The sequence below is a fragment of the Rhinoraja longicauda genome, chromosome 35, assembly GCF_053455715.1.
Source record: "Rhinoraja longicauda isolate Sanriku21f chromosome 35, sRhiLon1.1, whole genome shotgun sequence".
Taxonomy (NCBI): Eukaryota; Metazoa; Chordata; class Chondrichthyes; order Rajiformes; family Arhynchobatidae; genus Rhinoraja; species Rhinoraja longicauda.
In genome coordinates, this window is record NC_135987.1 from 3,216,164 (window position 1) to 3,231,448 (window position 15,285).

At 50.8% G+C, this 15,285-nt stretch overlaps 1 protein-coding gene across 11 annotated transcripts in view; it reads left to right on the forward strand.

The window, feature by feature from the left end:
• The window catches only part of sorbs1 (sorbin and SH3 domain containing 1), a 138,321-nt gene that overhangs the window by 41,035 nt on the left and 82,001 nt on the right, over positions 1-15,285 (forward strand). For 10 of the 11 annotated variants that reach the window (XM_078428529.1, XM_078428523.1, XM_078428524.1 and 7 more), the window contains 3 exons: positions 5,326-5,409; positions 7,509-7,574; positions 10,000-10,101. In XM_078428529.1, the coding sequence (XP_078284655.1) occupies positions 5,326-5,409; positions 7,509-7,574; positions 10,000-10,101 (252 nt within the window). The remainder of the gene's footprint in view (positions 1-5,325; positions 5,410-7,508; positions 7,575-9,999; positions 10,102-15,285) is intronic. The other variant, XM_078428531.1, reaches the window with a different exon arrangement.

Consider the following 15,285-nt stretch of genomic DNA (forward strand, 5'->3'; position numbering starts at 1 on the left):
GGGGAAGAGTGTTACAGCAGGCTTTGGTTGCATTGATGCGTGTTTGGCGAACAATAGACATAGACAATAGACAATAGGTGCAGGAGTAGGCCATTCGGCCCTTCGAGCCAGCACCGCCATTCAATGTGATCATGGCTGATCATTCTCAATCAGTACCCCGTTCCTGCCTTCTCCCCATACCCCCTGACTCCGCTATCCTTAAGAGCTCTATCTAGCTCTCTCTTGAATGTATTCAGAGAATTGGCCCCCACTGCCCTCTGAGGCAGAGAATTCCACAGATTCACAACTCTCTGACTGAAAAAGTTTTTCCTCATCTCTGTTCTAAATGGCCTACCCCTTATTCTTAAACTGTGGCCCCTGGTTCTGGACTCCCCCAACATTGGGAACATGTTTCCTGCCTCTAATGTGTCCAACCCCTTAATAATCTTATACGTTTCGATAAGATCCCCTCCCATCCTTCTAAATTCCAGTGTATACAAGCCTAGTCGCTCCAGTCTTTCAACATATGACAGTCCCGCCATTCCGGGAATTAACCTAGTAAACCTACTCTGCACGCCCTCAATAGCAAGAATATCCTTCCTCAAATTTGGAGACCAAAACTGCACACAGTACTCCAGGTGCGGTCTCACTAGGGCCCTGTACAACTGGAGAAGGACCTCTTTGCTCCTATACTCAACTCCTCTTGTTATGAAGGCCAACATTCCATTGGCTTTCTTCACTGCCTGCTGTACCTGCATGCTTCCTTTCAGTGACTGATGAACAAGGCCGTGCTGTCCTCATGCATGTTCAGCTGTACTAAAGCTTCATGCAGAAGCCCATCCATGTTGAACTATGGATGTTAGGCCACATTCACACCAGCTGGCCAGTTGCTCTGGGATGGTGTTGCAAATGACCTCTCATGTCCGGCGTGGAAACCGTGCTGAGTCGTTGGCGTGTGAGAGAGGAATTGTTCTCGTGCGGTGACAGGACGATGGGTGTGCAGCGTGGGCTGAAGGAACGCACTGGATCGCTCCAGTTTTTCTGCACTGCCCCCATGGGATTCAGTTTCCGACCCTCTGCTTCATCATCCAAGTGCTGGAGGAACTCAGCGGGCCAGGCAGGCTAAAGCTCCCTCCGCCTTTCCCAAACGACATGTCATCTCTGTCCCAACCCCAGATACCTTCCCGCGACTCGTAAGCTTATCTCGTGACGGACACAAAGTGCTGGAGTAACTCAGCGGGTCAGGCAGCATCTCTGGAGAGAAGGAATGGGTGACGTTTCAGGTCGAGACCCTTCTTCAGACTGAGAGTCAGGGTAGTTTAGTTTAGTTTAGAGATACAACGCAGAAACAGGCCCTTCGGCCCACCGGGTCCGTGCCGACCAGCGATCCCCGCACACTAACACTACCCAATACGCACTAGGGACAATTTTTACATTTGCCCAGCCAATTAACCTACAAACCTGCACGTCTTTGGAGTGTGGGAGGAAACCGAAGATCTCGGAGAAAACCCACGCAGGTCACGGGGAGAACGTACAAACTCCGTACAAACGGCACCCGTAGTCGGGATCGAACCCGGGTCTCCGGCGCTGCAAGCGCTGTGAGGCAGCAACTCTACTGCTGCGCCACCGTGCCGCCCAAAGGGAGGAGAGAGACATGGAGATAAGGAAGGGTAAGGGGTGAAAACGAGATATCAAAAGGGATGTGGATCATGGATAATGTAGAATAGATCGTTGTGCTGATCTTATGTTGAGTTTGTGGGACAGGAGTTGGCCGAGTTTCTCTTGTACGTTCCAAGCCTGCGTTACACGTTTTAGCGTATTCCATGTCCAAGGCTGGGACGGGACACAGCGAGAGCGATGAAGAAGTCCTCTCCCCATGCAGAGAGCACTTGCCAATGTTGCTTCAGACCCAGTGCAAGACATTGGAAACTAGATGGACTAAGAGCACCTGAAGCTCCCTGAACTTCTCTGCCCCAAACGGATCTGTGGCAGCGTCAGAGTTTGTGTTCACGTCCACAAGTTCAAAGAGCAGAATTAGGTCATTCGGCCCATGAAGTCTACTCCGCCATTCAATCATGGCTGATCTATCTCTCCCTCTCAACCCCATGCTCCTGCCTTCTCCCCATAACCCCTGACACCTGCACTAATCAAGAACCTCTGCCTTATAACTATCCACTGACTTGGCCTCCACAGCCGTCTCTGGCAATGACTCCCACTGATTCACCACCCTCTGACCAAAGAAATTCCTCCTCATGTCATTCCTAAAGGTACATCCTTTTATTCTGAGACTTTGACCTCTGGTGCTAGACTCTCCCACCAGTGGAAACATCCTCCCCACATCCACTCTATCCAGGCCTTCCACTATTCGGCAAGTTTCAATAAGGTCCCCCCTCATTCTTCTATACTCCAGCGAGTACAGGCCCAGTGCGACAAACGCTCATCATATGTTAACCCACTCATTCCTGGGATCATTCTCGTAAACCTCCTCTGGACCCTCTCCAGAGCCAGCACATCCTTCCTCAGATAAGGGGCCCAAAACTGCTCACAATACTCCAAATCTGGTCTGACCAGCACCTTGTAGAGCCTCAGCATTGCATCCCTGTTTATGTATTCTAGTCCTCTTGAAATAAATGCTCGCCTGATCTCGGAGCCAAGTCACAATCAAGGAGTCATAGTCATTGGGTCAATCAGCGTGGAAACAGGCCCTTCGGCCCAACTTGCCCACACCAACCAACATGTCCCACCTACACTAGTCCCACCGACCTGCGTTTGGCCCACACCCCTCTAAATCTGTCAAAATATTTAATAAATGTTGTGATAGTCCCTGCCTCAACTACCTCCTCCGGCAGATCGTTCCGTACCTCCATCACCCTTTGAGTGAAAATGTTGCCCCTTCAGGTTTCTATTAAATCTTAAATCTTTAAAGGTGTGGACAGTAGTTTGGTCCTGCAACTGGAAGGGAAGGTATTGTACGTTCCCGTGGACAGGCATGGGATACGAGGCCATTTTGAGACCAACAGCCCAAGTCAGAGAGAAACACCCAGAGGTCATGTTTCCCAAGTATCTTCCAGAGAGGCACGGTGGCTCAGCTGGTAGAGTTGCCGCCTTACAGCGCTTACAGCGCCAGAGACCCGGGTTCCATCCCGACTACGGGTGCTTGTCTGTACGGAGTTTGTACGTTCTCCCCGTGACCACTTGGGTTTCCTCCGAGATCTTCGGTTTCCTCCCACACTCCAAAGACGTGCAGGTTTGTAGGTTAGTTGACTTGGTACAAATGTAAATTGTCCCCAGTGTGTGTAGGGGTAGTGTTAGTGTGCGGGGATCCCTGGGCGGTGCAGACTCGGTGGGCCGAAGGGCCTGTTTCTGTGCTGTATCTCCATACTAAACTAAACTAAAAGAGAGGTTTCCTGGTGAACTGGCTCTCATTATCCAAAGGTGCCACACCAAAGGGGTAAGTGAGGAGGTGGTGGTAATGATGGTTTGGCTTTGTATGTTGTACAGCGATGAGCAGCCGTGACAAGCACTAGTTTTTATAGTTTATTAGTTTATTGTCACGTGTACCGAGGTACCGTGAAAAGCTTTTGTTGCGTGCTAACCAGTCAGCAGAAAGACAACACATGATCACATCGAGCCCTTCACATGATAAGGGAATAACGTTTAGTGCAAGGTCTTTACCAGCAGAGACCGATCAAGGATAGTCCGAGGGTCATCAAAGAGGTAGATAGTAGTTCAGCACTGCTCTCTGGTTGTGGTGGGATGGTTCAGTTGCCTGATAACAGCTGGGAAGAGAAACTGTCCCTGAATCTGGAGGTGTGCGTTTCACACACTTCTGCACCTCTTGCCTGATGGGAGAGGGGAGAAGAGGGAGTGGCCGGGGTGAGACTGGTCCTTGATGATGCTGCTGGCCTTGCCGAGGCAGCGTCAGGTGTAGATGGGGTCAATGGAATGGAGGGAGGTGCGTAGCTGATGCGTAGCATGGGCTAAGTAAAAGGTGGTATGTCCAACCTCTACTTCCAAGGCTTCTGGATCGAGCGTGGCCTCTCCCTGGGAGGTTTGGCAGACTGCTGCCGAGTGCAGGAGCTCGGCCGATTCCCACTGCTCCCTCCTTGCCTGATCGAGAAGATCTCACCTCCCTATCTCTGTAGGTTAGGTCAATACTCTACACTCTCTCTGGCCACTCTGTTGCATGGAGCTCTATGCGGTCTCCTCCACAAACCAGGAGCTACGCTTCTATGCCTACAGTTCCTCAGCTCAATCTCTGCTGAAGGTCCCTGTGTTCTCTCGTGTCTGTCTCTGCATGTGTACTTTAATCTTTGCCTGTTAACCTTTGATCTATCTGTGTTACTAATATGTGTGGCGTCACCCTTGAACCTTGCACTTGACCTCAAGGACCACACTATTACTGAAGGCGAATATAACAAAGATATAGCAAGCAGCTATTGCAATTTGTAAATATTGAGCACGTTCACAAGTTATAGGATTAGAATGAGGCCATTCAGCCCATGGAGTTTCCTCCACATTGCCCTACCGAACATTCTGATCTGGGCTGGAGGAACTCTTCCAGCTCAGAGCTCCAACACGTCTGAGCCCTGACCCCCGAGAGTCAGCCAAGAAGGGACTTCCCCCATTACTGTATCCATGAAGGTCTCCTGATACTCACCTTGGTCAGAAAGCATGCCCAAAGAAACTGGGTACCCTTGCCCAGCACTAAGTAGCCATGCCCAGCACTGGGTAGCCATGCCCAGCACTAGGCAGCCATGCCCAGCACTAGGTAGCCATGCCCAATGAAACCGGGTGCCATGCCCAGATCTAGGTACCCATGCCCAACAGTAGGTAGCCATGCCCAGCACTAGGTAGCCATGCCCAGCACTTGGTAGCCATGCCCAGCACTAGGTAGCCATGCCCAGCGCTAGGTAGCCATACCCAGGACTACGTAGCCAAGTCCAGCACTTGTTACCCATGCCTGTCTAGGTAGTCATGCCGGTCTAGGTAAGCATGCCCAGATCTAGGTAGCCATGCCCAACAATAGGTAGCCAAGCCCAGCTCTGACTAGCCCAGCCCAGTGAAGCTGGGTAGCCATTTCCAGATCTACGTAGCCATGCCCAAATAGCCATGCCAAGGCCTATGTACCCAGATGTAGGTATCCATGCCCAGCCCCACTGGCATGCCCAGCTCAGGGTACATTGCCAGGTGTGATGCAGCAGGTGTGTGTCTGGGTAGAGATGGTGCAGGTCCATGAGTTCACGTCACATATACCGCGCGCTCCTGTAGTGCGCTGCATGCCTCTCTCTATCCTGTACTCAATCATCTTCTCTCTCCTCCATTCCCTTGCCGTTACCTCTTCAGAAGCGGAATATAAGTCCGGAGGAAATAGATTTAAAGAGTGAACCTTGGTATAAATTCTTTTCGGAGCTGGAATTCGGCAAACCGGTAAGTCACGGGCCGGCCGGTGGTGTGGTTGGTTGGGTGGTTATTATATCGCTGCACTGGTCCTTGCTCGACGGGGTTGAGCCATTCTCCAGCGATGGCAGTCTCGTGAAATAGTTTAAACCGTTTACCCGCATCAGTAGCAGAAGCTAGCAATAGTGTTGTGGAGTCCTGACCTGTGGCCATCTGGGAACCAGCATTCATCTTTCCTTCTTGTCAGGCATCACACAATGCTGGAGTAACTCAGCGGGTCAGGCAGCATCTCAGGAGAGAAGGAATGGGTGACGTTTCGGGTCGAGACCCTTCTTCAGACTGAAACTTACCAGCTTACTTGGCTTGCCTTTGTGAACCTCAATAACTGTGGCCCCAACGCCTCTCTCAAAATACCCTGCCTCACCCTCCTCCGTCCCAACCCCCCTCCCCGCCTCACCCTGCCCACCTCCCAATCCCCTCCACTCCCCTAACCTCCCCTCCACTCCCCTCCCTCCCCTCTCTCCACTCGCCCTCCTCTCACTCCCCTCCCTCCCCTCCCCTCCCTCCCTCCACTCCCCTCCCTCCATTCCCCTCCTTCCACTCCCCTCACTCCCCTCCCCTCCCTCCACTCCTTGTTCTCCCCTCCCCTCACTCCTCTCACTCCAATCCCCTCCACTCCCTCCACTCCCCTCCCTCCACTCCCTCCACTCCTCTCCCTCCACTCCCCTCCCCTCCATTCCCTCCCCTCCCCTCACTCCTCTCACTCCAATCCCCTCCACTCCCCTCCCCTCCCCTCCCCCTCCCCTCACTCCTCTCACTCCCGTCCCTCCACTCCCCTCACTCCCCTCCCTCCACTCCCCTCCCTCCACTCCTTGTCCTCTCTACCCCACCCACTTCCCCCCCTCCACCTAGCTCGCCCATGCTCCACCCCTCCCCTGCCACCCCCTCTCCCTCTAACCCCGCCATGCCCACGCCCCTTTGCCCTTCCCCAATCCCTCTCCCCCCTGCATCCCCTCCTCCCCCCCTCACCCCTCCTTAATCCCCATTCCCCCTTCCACTCTTACCCCTCTCCCCCTCCTCCCCTCCACCATCCATTCCCTCCCTCTGCTCCCCCCTCCTCCCCTTCCCCCCCTCCATCAATGCTCTGCCCTCTCCCTATCCCCCCCCAACTCCCTCTTGCCTGCACCCTCGTGGCCTATATCTCGGCACCCTCTCTCTCCCCCATCCCACCCATGTTTGATGATGTCCCGTCTGGAAAGAGCAGCACCCGTTAACCCCAACCCTCGCAGGAGGGGGACGTTGGGGGTAGGGGGGTGTGGTAGAAGGTGGCAGCCCAGTGCCCTGGTGTGGAGAGGTGGATAGTGAGCATGTTGCAGTGAGAGTGTCTTGTCGTGGTGAGCTGACAGGGTGAGTCCGGGCAGGAGAGTCCTAACAAAGCCCTTGTGCACTCACCTCCCAGTGAAGGGGCGGCGCGGTGGCGCAGCGGTAGAGTTGCTGCCTCACAGCGCCAGAGACCCGGGTTCAAAACCGACCACGGGTGCTGTCTGTGCAGAGTTTGCACGGTCTCCCCGTGACCTGCGTGGGTTTTCTCCGGGTGCTCCGGTTTCCTCCCACACTCCAAAGACGTGCAGGTTTGTAGGCCAATTGGCTTTGGTTACATTGTAAATTGTCCCTAGTGTGTGCGTAGGGTAGTTCTAGTGTGCTGGGATCGCCGGTCTCGGTGGGCCGAAGGGCCTGTTTCCGCGCTGTATCTCTAAAGTATAAAGCATTTGATATATTCAGTCACGGAAGTTGGGAACCTAGACGCGGAGCTACGTTGAACCCTTGGTCTGCAGAAGCAGAGGGTTGGCGGAGGTTTGGACATTTTTGTTAGATATTTTAGAGATACAGCCCCAAACTAAATTTGTAAGAACGGGCGATCGATGGTTGACATGGACTCGATGGGCCGTTGGGCCAGTTTCCACACTGCATCTCTAAGCTGTAGTTTCCCCAGATGATCCATTTCCCCTGGCAGTGGAGGGAGTGCACCATTAAAGCTGGAGAGACATCAGCAACAGTGAATTGTGTACACAGAGCTTTGTTCCTAGTGTTGACTTGCTCTGTTCATTTCCTCCTTTGCTCTCCATCAGCCTCCAAAAAAGATATGGGATTATACGCCGGGCGAGTGCTCTATCCTATCTTTAGAGGACGGGAAGGTAACTTGTGTACCTGTTTCTCTGATGTGCTGTGTGGCCATGCCTTGTCCAAGAGCATTAACCCTTCAGTTGCTGCAACCCTTCAGCTTGTGAAAGACGGAGATACAAGACCCGGGCCGGGGGTGAATTTCTATCTTTCAGAGGCTGACTTTCCAGGCTTCCATGTTTTGCATCTTTGACTCTGAGCATTTGTACTTTTGTTTGGTCCCTTTCTTTTTAACATTTGCATTCGGCATTGCCCCCCTGCTTTCAAGACCATTGCAGAGTGATTCTTTACTCCCTGTGTGTTGTCGGCGTGTGTTTGTGATGGTGCATGGGGCGATCATGTATACGCGGTCCCTGCTGACAAGGTTGGAACAATGGGCGTAGTGGTAGAGCTGCGGCCTTGCAGTGCCAGAGGCCTGGGCTCCATCCTGACTCTGTACGCAGTTTGTACGTTCTCCCCGTGACCTGCGTGGGTTTTAGATTTATAGATTTAGATTTTTAGATTTAGTGATACAGCGCGGAAACAGGCCCTTCGGCCCACCGAGTCCGCGCCGTCCAGTGATCCCCGCACATTAACACTATACTACACACACTAGGGACAATCTTTACATTTACCCAGTCAATTAACCTACATACGTGCACATCTTGAAATCTCGGATTTTCTCCGAGATCTTCAGTTTCCTCCCACACTCCAAAGACGTGCAGGTTTGCAGGTTAATTGGCTTGGTATAAATATAAATTGTCCCTGGTGTGTGTAGGATAGTGTTAGTGTGCGGGGATCGCTGGTCGGTGCGGACACGATGGGCCGAAGGGCCTGTTTCCGCGCTGTATCTCTAAACTAAATTGCCTTAGTTCAGCCATTTGTAAGAGAGGGTTCCGTTCCTTGAAACATAGTCACAGAGTCTTACATTGTAGATACAGGCCCTTCAGCCCCACTTGTCAATGCCGGCCAACATACACTAGTCCCACTTGGCCCACATCCCACTACACCTGTCCAAACAATACACCTGTCCAAATGTCTTTTAAACATTGTTATGCCACCTTCCTCAGCTACCTTCTCTGGCGGCTCGTTCCATATACCCACCACTCCCTGTATGAAAGAATTTCCCAGATAGATACAAAGGGCTGGAGTAACTTCAGCGGGACAGGCAGCATCTCTGGAGAGAAGGAATGGGTGACGTTTCGGGTCGAGACCCTTCTTCAGACTTCTCTCCAGAGATGCTGCCTGTCCCGCTGAGTTACTCCAGCATTTTGTGTCTACCTTTGGTTTAAACTAGCATCTGCAGTTCTTTCCTGCACTGAAATAATTTCCCCTGAGGTTCCTGTTAAATCTTGCCTCTCTCACCTGAAACCAATGTCCCCCTGGCTCTTGCTTCACCTACTCTTGGTAAAAGACTCTATGATTGCATCCTATCTGCTGAGGAAACCTACCAGCACAGTAGCATAGCGGTAGAGTTGCTGCCTCACAGCGCCAGAGACCCCGGTCCGATCTTGCCTACAGATGCTGTCTGTACGGAGTTTGCACGTTCTCCCTGTGACTGCGTGGGTTTTCTCCAGGTGCTCTGGTTTCCTCCCACACTCCAAACACGTGCGGGTTTGCAGCTCAATTGGCTTCTGTAAATTATCCCTGGAGTCTAGGATAGAACTAGTGTGTGAACGGGTGATCGCCGGCTAGGATAGACCCGATGGGCCGAAGGGCCTGTTTCCAATGCTGTATCTCGAAACTTAACTAAAAACCTAGGTGAGGACAGGCGGCCTTGTGAGTCAGGTGCGGGCAGTTGGAACGTGAGATGTTTGGCTCATGGATGGAACCCAGGAGGAATAGGACCTCTCAACCCCCAGATAAACATCCACATTGAGTCCATACCAGTCTGCGATGAAGTGCAGGCAGTCCAGGGACGAGTCGATGGACATGTACCTAGGGTCCCTCACTGGGAGGGGACGGAATGGGTCAGGTGTTGAGCGATCTGTACGGGGACACCCTCACCCCGTGTAACCTGAGGGCCGAGGGACGAGGTGCACCTCATCTCCCCATCCACACCACCAGCCTCAACGTTATAACCAATACCTCCATAGTCAATACCTGGGTCAACAGCGTGAGTGTGGATGTGTCCATCGGGGAGTTTTGGTTTCCACTGGATCGTTCAAACGTTTAATTGTCAAAATACACGGTTGCTTTGCCTCGTGCGCGGCGGGTTTGGCGGGAGCTACACAACATCGCAGTTGGGTTTAGTCCCACACGATGTGACCCTTGGATTGTGGAGCAACTCTGGAGCTGTTCCCTCAACTGCCCTGTGCTGGTCAACTTTGCTTCTTTAACACGCTGGGCCCCGCCGGCTTCAGTTGCTCAAACTGAACTTCCCATTTCTCTTCTTCATTTTTCTTTCTCTCTCTCTCTTTCCACCCCCCCCACCCCCCCCCCCCTTCCTTTTTCAATCAGGATCAGCTAGAGAAAGACCTGTCCATCTACCAGGCCGAGCTAAACACAGACTTAGAAAACCTGGAGAGGCATTTTAGGAGCCAGGACCCTCGATCATGGAAGGTACTCTTCACTTTCTCACTGTTGCGTTCATTAACCCTGTCACTTGCTGGAAATAAATAATCCGAGCAATCAAACAGATGACACAGAGGGCTGTAGATGCTAGAATCTTGCATTGACCACAACGCAAGCTGGAGTAACTTTGGCTGAGCCTCTAACATGTCCAACCCCTTAATAATCTTATACGTTTCGATAAGATCCCTTCTCATCCTTCTAGTTGTTGCCTTACGGTGCTTACAAAGCCAGAGACCCGGGTTCGATCCCAACAGTGGGTGCTGTCTGTACAGAGTTTGTACGTTCTCCCCGTGACCTAGAGTCCTAGAGTCATAGAATAATACAGTGTGGAAACAGGCCCTTCGGCCCAACTCGCCCACACCAGCCAACATGTCCCAGCTACACTAGTCCCACCTGCCTGCACTTGGTCCATAACCCTCCAAACCTGTCCTGTCCATGTACCTCTCCAACTGTTTCTTAAACGATGGAATAGTACCAGCCTCAACTACCTCCTCTGGCAGCTTGTTCCATACACCCACCACCCTCTGTGTGAAAAAGTTACCCCTCCGATTCCTATTAAATCTTTTCCCTTTCACCTTGAACCTATGGTGCTGACTCAAAGGGCCGAATGGCCTACTCCTGTGCCTCTTGTCTATTGTCTATGGCTCCTTGATTCCCCAACTCTGGGCAAGACACTCTGTGCATCTACCCGACCTATTCCTCTCATGATTTTGTTCACCTCTATAAGATCACCCCTCATCCTCCTGCGCTCCATGGAATAGAGACCCAGCCTGCTCAACCTCTCCCTATAGCTCACACCCTCTAGTCCTGGCAACATCCTGATAAATCTTTTCTGAACCGAGTGTTTTCTGTGGATTCTCTGGTTTCACCCTGCACTCCAAAGATGTACAGGTTGAGAGGTTAATTGGCTTGGTAAAATTGTAAACTATCCGTAGGACAAATCAAAATAGGACGTACAGGGTAAATGGTAGGGAATTGAGGAATGCAGTGGAACAGAGGGATCTGGGAATAACTGTGCATTGTTCCCTGAAGGTGGAATCTCATGTGGATAGGGTGGTGAAGAAGGCGTTTGGTATGCTTGCCTTTATAAATCAGAGCATCGAGTATAGAAGTTGGGATGTAATGTTGAAATTGTACAGGGCATTGGTGAGGCCGAATCTGGAGTATGGTGTGCAGTTCTGGTCGCCAAATTATAGGAAGGATGTCGACAAAATGGAGAGGGTACAGAGGAGATTTACTAGAATGTTGCCTGGGTTTCAGCACTTAGGCTACAGAGAGAGGTTGAATAGGTTGGGTCTTTATTCTTTGGAGCGTAGAAGGTTGAGGGGGGACTTGATAGAGGTTTTTAAAATTTTGAGAGGGACGGACAGAGTTGACGTGGGTAGGCTTTTCCCTTTGAGAGTGGGGAAGATTCCAACAAGGGGACATAGCTTCAGAATTGAGGGACAAAGGTTTAGGGGTAACATGAGGGGGAACTTCTTTACTCAGAGGGTTGTGGCTGTATGGAATGGGCTTCCGGTGGAAGTGGTGGAGGCTGGCTCGATTTTATTATTTAAGAGTAAATTGGATAGGTATATGGATAGGAGGGGATTGGAGGGTTATGGTCTGAGTGCAGGTAGATGAGACTAGGTCAGGGAGAATGGTCGGCGTGGACTGGTAGGGCCGGACAGGCCTGTTTCCATGCTGTAGTTGTTATATGTTATATGTTAGTGTGTGTAGGATACTGCTAGTGTGCGGGGATCGCTGGTCGGCGCGGACTCGGTGGGCCAGAGGGTCTGTTTCCACTCTGGACCAAACTAAACTAAACTCAGCAGGTCAGGCAGCATCTCGGGAGGACATGGATAGGGGACGTTTTGGTTTTGGACCCTTCTTCCGAGTCTGAAGAAGTGTCCCGACCTGAAACGTCAGCTATCCATGTTCTCCAGAGATGCTGCCTGACCCGCTGAGTTACTCCAGCACTCTGTGAAACGTCACCTATCCATGTTCTCTAGAGATGCTGCCTGACCTGCTGAGTTACTCCAGCACTCTGTGAAACGTCACCTATCCATGTTCTCCAGAGATGCTGCCTGACCCGCTGAGTTACTCCAGCACTCTGTGTTGTAATCAATCGATGTAGGCTGAGGTTTATTATTGTCACGTGTACTGAGGTACAGTGAAAAGCTTTGTTTTGCATGCTACCCAATCAAATCAGATCATAGTATACATAAATACAGTCAAGCCAAACTCAAGTCCAACAGGTAAAGCAAAGGGGAAGATACAGAGTGCAGAATATAGCTCTCAGCATTGTAGCACATCAGTTCCACAGACAAAATCCAATGTCCGCAATGGGGTAGAGGTGAATCGGACAGTGCCCTAGCTTATGGAAGGACCATTCAGAAGCCTGACAACAGAGGGGATGAAGCTGTTCCTGAGTCTGGTGGTGCGCGCTTTCAAGCTTCTGTATCTTCTGCCAGATTAGAGTAGGGAGAAGAGGGAGTGACCGGGGTGGGACAAGTCTTTGATTGTGTCGGCTGCTTTTCCGAGGCAGCGTGAAGTGTAGATGGAGCCAATGGTGGGGAGGCCGGTGTGTGTGTGATGGACTGGGCTACGTCTGCAGCTCTCTGCCACTTCTTGTGGTCTTCGGCAGTGCTGCTACCAAACCAAGCTGTGATGTAACCAGCCACTCTTACTGAAGGCTAATAAGCTCGCAAACAATTAATACGTAGAAATGAGGAACTGCAGATGCCGATTTACAAAAAAAAACACACAAAGCGCTGGAGTAAATCAGCTGGTCAGGCAGCATCCCTGGAGAACATGGATAGGTGATGTTTCACAGAGTGCTGGAGTAACTCAGCGGGTCAGGCACCATCTCTGGAGAACATGGATAGGTGACGTTTCAGGTCGGGACCCTTCTTCAGGCTTTGAAATCAGTGAGAGAGGGTGTTGCAGTACTCTTGTCCGATAGAGGAGGAGAGTTTCTTCAAAGTAGGAGAACCTTGAGCAGATTTCACAATGGAGCAGTCAAAATGTTGAAACAAGGAACCGCAGATGCTGGTTTATAACAAGAAAAAGATACGAAGTGCTGGAGTAACAGCAGGTCGGGCAACACCACTGGTGAACAATGGTTTTACATGTGAATGATAGACACAAAGTGCTGGAGTAACTCAGCAGGTCAGGCATCTCTGGAGAACATGGATGGGTGACGTTTCAGGTTGGGATCAAAGATACTAGAGGAGCAAGATGGACCACTCCTTCGCAATCGCCTTTGCAGAAGTAGACAATAGACAATAGACCATTGCAGGAGGAGGCCATTCGGCCCTTCGAGTCAGCACCGCCATTCAATGTGATCATGGCCGATGATTCTCAATTAATACCCCGTTCCTGCCTTCTCCCCATACCCCCTGACTCCGCTGTAGACTCTGCTATCCTCAAGAGCTCTATCTAGCTCTCTCTTGAAAGCATTCAGAGAATAGGCCTCCACTGCCTTCTGAGGCAGAGAATTCCATAGATTTACAACTCTCTGACTGAAAAGGTTTTTCCTCATCTCCGTTCTAAATGGCCTACCCCTTATTCTTAAACTGTGGCTCCTGGTTCTGGACTCCCCCAACATTGGGAACATGTTTCCTGCCTCTAACGTGTCCAATCCCTTAATAATCTTATATGTTTCGATTAGATCCCCTCTCATCCTTCTAAATTCCAGTGTATACAAATCTAGTCGCTCCAGTCTTTCAACATATGACAGTCCCGCCATTCCGGGAATTAACCTAGTAAACCTACGCTGCACGCCCTCAATCGCAAGAATATCCTTCCTCAAATTTGGAGACCAAAACTGCACACAGTACTCCAGGAGCGGTCTCACTAGGGCCCTGTAGAGTGTAGTACGCAAAGGAGCGTAACGTCCGCCATTTTAGTAAGCAAAACCCGCCGTTCACCTCTGCCTCTTGCAGTGTAATCAGTGTTTTGGAGGAACAGTATGTGTGATGAGACCATTAAAATGCAGAACATATCTCATCTATCAACTCACAGATTTTTGTTATTTTTCTTTTTAAATGTTTCTGCAAGTTTCTGCCACCTAAAATGGCGTCGTGACGTACTACTACGGTTTTTAGGGTCGAGTGGTCTATCTTGCTCCTCTAGTATCTTTGTTGGGACCCTTCTTCAGAGACTAGGTCCCATAACATGACATATCCATGTTCTCCAGAGACGCTGCCTGACCCGCTGAGTTACTCCAGCACTTTGTGTCTATCTTTGGTATAAACCAGCATCTGCAGTTCTTTGCTGTCACACAACACGTAAACAATGATGATGGCGTGAACTTGCTGAACCTTGGCTCACTGGACGTGCTATTTAAAAATAAATAAAGTCTTATTAGATTTTTATCATTTTGCTGACACTTCATACTGTGCATGTCTTGTTTTGTAAAAGAAACAGATCTTCCTGTGTAAGTTTATCATGTGTCACGTACATTTAATTTAGTTTAGTTTAGAGATACAGCGCGGAAACAGGCCCTTCGGCCCACCGAGTCCGCGCCGACCAGCGATCCCCGCACACTAACACTATCCCACACACACTAGGGACAATTTACAATCATACCAAGCCAATTAACCTACAAACCTGCGCGTCTTTGGAGTGTGGGAGGAAACCGGAGCACCCGGGGAAAACCCACGCAGGTCACGGGGAGAACGTACAAACTCCGTACAGATGGCACCCGTAGTCAGGATCGATCCCGGGTCTCTGGCGCTGTGAGGCAGCAACTCTACCGCTGCGCCACCGTGCCGCCAAAGCCGCCATTTATCCTGTCTATGTACAATATGGATGTTTTGATCGTAATCATGTATTGTCTTTCCGCTGATCGGTTAGCACGCAATAAAAAGCCTGTCACTCTATGTCGGTACACGTGACAATAAGTGGATCTAAAGTCAACTATAAAGTTGTAGGAAAGAAAAACTGCAGATGCTGGTCTTAATCGAAGGTAGACACAGAATGCTGGAGTAACTCACACACACACACACACACACACACACACACACACACACACACACGCACAAACACTAGCATACACACTAACATACACACACACACTGACATACACACACACACACACACTAGGGTCAGGCAGCATCTCTGGAGAGAAGGAATGGTGATGTTTGAAGAAGTCTGAAGAAGGCTCTCGACCCGAAATGTCACCCATTC